This window comes from Amblyomma maculatum, chromosome 2, assembly GCF_055883805.1.
Source record: "Amblyomma maculatum isolate TAMU_Amacu chromosome 2, ASM5588380v1, whole genome shotgun sequence".
NCBI lineage: Eukaryota > Metazoa > Arthropoda > Arachnida > Ixodida > Ixodidae > Amblyomma > Amblyomma maculatum.
The window spans coordinates 190,626,886-190,630,945 of NC_139345.1; the positions used below are offsets into that span (position 1 = coordinate 190,626,886).

The 4,060-nt window shown below is 49.3% G+C and overlaps 1 protein-coding gene across 1 annotated transcript; it reads left to right on the forward strand.

Annotated features, from left to right (window-relative positions):
* Window positions 1-519: 519 nt before the first annotated feature.
* On the forward strand, window positions 520-2,289 carry LOC146200764 (solute carrier family 22 member 7-like). Its single transcript, XM_084592423.1, has one exon. The coding sequence runs from the start codon at window positions 520-522 to the stop codon at window positions 2,287-2,289; it is 1,770 nt and encodes a 589-aa protein (XP_084448549.1).
* The last annotated feature ends 1,771 nt before the right edge of the window (window positions 2,290-4,060 follow it).

Genomic DNA, 4,060 nt, shown 5'->3' on the forward strand with positions numbered 1-4,060 from the left:
CTTTATTCGAGCCCGGCGTAAGCCTAACTCCGCGGCATGAGCCGCACCCCAGCTCCTGCTAGCTACCGCGAGCGCCAGCAGAGCCCCACAGGCTATCCATGACTAGCCACTGCAGGTGGCTACTGCCTACTGCAACATGCAGTTCCTCAGAATGGTGACGGTCTGTTTTGCGTTCTATAGTCTTCTTTGGTGGGAAATGATAGCGCAAACGAGACTAAGGGGTTAAATTTGAAGTTCAAGTACAAAAACACCAACCCTTCTTGCCGTATTGGTCCAATCTGGCCACAACCACTTTAAAGAAGCGGCTCGCAGCGTAGAACTCAGAAATGAGCAACGAAAACTACACAAAGAGTGTATATACAGTAATTAGCATATCCGTACACTTTTTTTTCTATAGACAGCCTTCAAGTGTCATGTGCAATTTAAACCCTTCAATGTTTTCTGCTGAAAACATGCCTGCAGCATAACGCGTTTGTAATGGGCGCGCGGGTTTGCAGAAGAAGGAAGAAGCCCTTGGAAATGACTGCTTGCCAGGAGCGACCAGACTTGCGACCACTTCGGTGGGCCCGTGATGCCGCTAAACCTGCAGGACCATCAGAACCTACAGAGAGGCAGGTGCCTTACGGAGACGGTGCCTTCCAGCTCTTGGTTCTCTTCAGTGCGAGCATCTCTCTGGGTACATACGGCCTGCACTACGAGAGCTTCAGTCTAACCGCCGGTGTAATGAACCACTGGTGCAGACGACCAGACGCCTTCGCCAACCTCAGCGTCTTCGAGTGGAAGAACATGGCAATCCCACTCGACGAACGAGGAGAGTTCAGCCGTTGCTTGATACGCGACCCACCAGACGCTGGCGACGCTACCAGGGTGATCCCATGCACTTCGTGGGAGTTTGACCTGGACCAATTCGGCAACAACATTGTGAGTGAATGGAACCTGGTGTGCGACAGGCGCTGGCTCATCGAAGTCGCCAAGCTCGTGTCTTTAGCAGCTTGCTTGGTTTCACTGGCTGTAGTTGGAACTCTGGCAGACCGGGTCGGCCGCAAGACGGTCGTTTTCATCACCATACCTGTTGTTCTCATAGCAGGCACTGGGAGCAGCGTACCAAACAATTTCCTCTTCTTTGTTATCGTTCGTGCCGTCCTTTTGGCTGCCATGGTCGCCCTTATACCACCAATGCTAGCTATTTTTTACGAAGTCACACCCAGTTCAAGAATTCCTGAGTACACGACGGTGGGCTCGCTGCTCGCGGTAGTCATTACTCCTACCACGCTGTTCTTCGCAAAGTTCTACAGGGCCGGTTGGGCGGCACTACAGCTTATTCTCATGATTCCCACCTGCCTACTACTTCTCACGTACTACAGCGTCGACGAGTCTCCAGCCTGGCTTTTGGCGAGAGGGCACGTTAAGGAAGCCGAGCGCGTCGCTTTGCTCGCAGCAAGTCTCAATAAGGTGTCGCTTGAACACTGTCACGAGATGATGCTGAACTACCTGCAGACCCATACCGACAACCGGCGCTCTCCCGAAAGTGGCAAACTCTGCGGCACCGATATCAGAGCACGCACAGTTCTTCTCGCTTGCATGTCGACGGCTGTCAGCTATGCCTATGACACATTCGTTGTCAACAGTGTCGGACTACCCGTCAACGATGCGATAACGGCCATTTACTACATAGCAACATTCATCGGCCTCTTGCTGGTTGTACCTTGCCTTGGTCGCTTCGGCTTCAGAAGGGTCGTTGTTGCCACTGCATGCATCTTCGGGACACTGTTGGCTGTCTTCGTCATCGCGCCAAGAGAAAACGACACCCTTGTACATAATAGCCTCGTAGTCTTCATGCGCGTGGCCGGAACCATCTGCTTCTCCTCTTTCGTCTCTCAAGCAGCCGGCGCATACCCAGTCGTAGCACACAGCAGCGGTCTGGCTTGGCTCCTCGCTTTCAGCATCATTGGTGACAGCCTCGGCCGGACGAGCACGGCAGTCTTCGATGACCGACACATTGACGTGAGACTGGCCATAGCGGCTGCGGCAATGTCGCTGTTCGCCGTCGGCGCACAGGTTTTGCCTTACCAGGACGACTGGGTGCTCCAAGGGCAACGCACCTCCGGTCTCCGATCGGTCACGACGCATGCTCCAAACAGCACACGCACAATGCAGGAGACATTGCTACCGCTGCCCAAGGAACCCGTGAAGCGCAGAAGTACCACTGAATCGGACAGGGTCTCGCTGCCTCGCGACAATTACTCCACTCACTCGATACAGAAGTCGGTGACGATTTCCTTGGGATAATATGCGAACTCTACTTTTTTGTTTCTGAACGTGGTTTATATTCTTACCGAATAATGCTTTTCTTCTGCTCATTTTCTGCGATGTGAGCAACTAATTCTTTCTCATATTTAGTTAGTTCCGTATGTTAGATACCCTTTCATTTAGCGTGATGCGTTAATTCATTATTTATTGATATGTGAGCATCAACACAGAATGTGTACACAATAAGACCACGGCCTTACGAAAATGAAGTTTGTAACACATACCTATTTTGAAGCCGAAGGCATACCTTGCTTGAAGAAAGCACTCTCGTTGATGTTTGTGCAGAACATTGAGGTCCGAATGTTTAGGGCATTAAAACACATCATAGCCATGTCACTGCAAATGCTAACTTTTGTCTGTCATAACCTGAATCGCTTTAGGATGATAAACCCAGTAAACCAACAAGACCATCCATCTTACGAGACAATCAGTTTGTGCATTAGCATATATATATATATATATATATATATATATATATATATATATATGTGCAGGTTCTTTTCTTCGTGCCGCCGCCGTCAAGCTTCAGTCGACCTGATTCGCCTGGTTTGTCAGGACATGCGCTATGGGTTCCTGAATCTTCATGCAGCACGTGGAATCAACTGCTCTGGTCACAAGACTGCCCTACCTTTATCATCGCAGAAAACAGAATACCGCATGGGCTTCACTGCTCAGTGACGTCAACGGAATACGCCATAAAAGGCCCGGATTCTTCGCATCGCCTCAGAGGGCACGGCAGCACTCTTCCGAGCATCATGTTTCACCATGTCTGGATCGCTGTGCAGGTTCTTTTCTTCGTGCCGCCGCCGTCAAGCTTCAGTCGACCTGATTCGCCTGGTTTGTCAGGACATGCGCTATGGGTTCCTGGATCTTCATGCAGCACGTGGAATCAACTGCTCTGGTCACAAGACTGCCTTACCTTTATCATCGCAGAAAACAGAATACCGCATGGGATTCACTGCTCAGTGACGTCAACGGAATACGCCATAAAAGGCCCGGATTCTTCGCATCGCCTCAGAGGGCACGGCGGCACTCTTCCGAGCATCATGTTTCACCATGTCTGGATCGCTGTGCAGGTTAGTTTTTACAATCCGTTTTCTTCTATTCGGACAAATTCTCGTGCGCTCGTCATGCTGCCGTGCCCTCGGCGATGTGCTCAGATTGCTATTGAGTGTTGGTGTGTTTTGTTACTCCTGCTTTGTGGCGATGTGGAAAGTAATCCCGGCCCCAACGTCACAGAAAAACTAAATGCCATCCTTGACGAACTTCAAGAGATAAAAGATGCTGGTAGAGTACGTGATGCTACCCTTTCCGAACTAGATAAAAAGCTTACCAAATTAGACGAGGTCTTAGAGTTAACCAAAGCGAATGAATCTAAAATAAAAAAACTCGAAGAAACGATACACCATCTTGAAGAAGCATTGTTGGCTCAGAATAAAAAACGTTGATTTTGAGGACCGTGCTCGGCGGAATAACCTTCTGGTTTTTGGTATTAAGGAAAGCTCGAACGAAAATAGGCAGGATCTAGAAATCAAAGTTGTCCGCCAGGTTTTCGAAGAAAAGCTTAGCGTCAGTGTAAGTTCAGTGGAACGCATTCATAGAATTGGCAAGCCACGAAAGGATCATACACGACCTGTGATTGTTCGCCTATACAACCACAATGAAAAGATAACCCTGTTTAAGAACTGTTCAAAACTAAAGGGTTCCGGCATATCAATTTCTGACGATTTTTCTCAAGAAACCTTACAGA

Excerpts from the sequence above, each read along its gene's own strand:
- LOC146200764 (XM_084592423.1), top strand. The coding sequence starts at position 520 with ATGACTGCTTGCCAGGAGCGACCAGACTTGCGACCACTTCGGTGGGCC.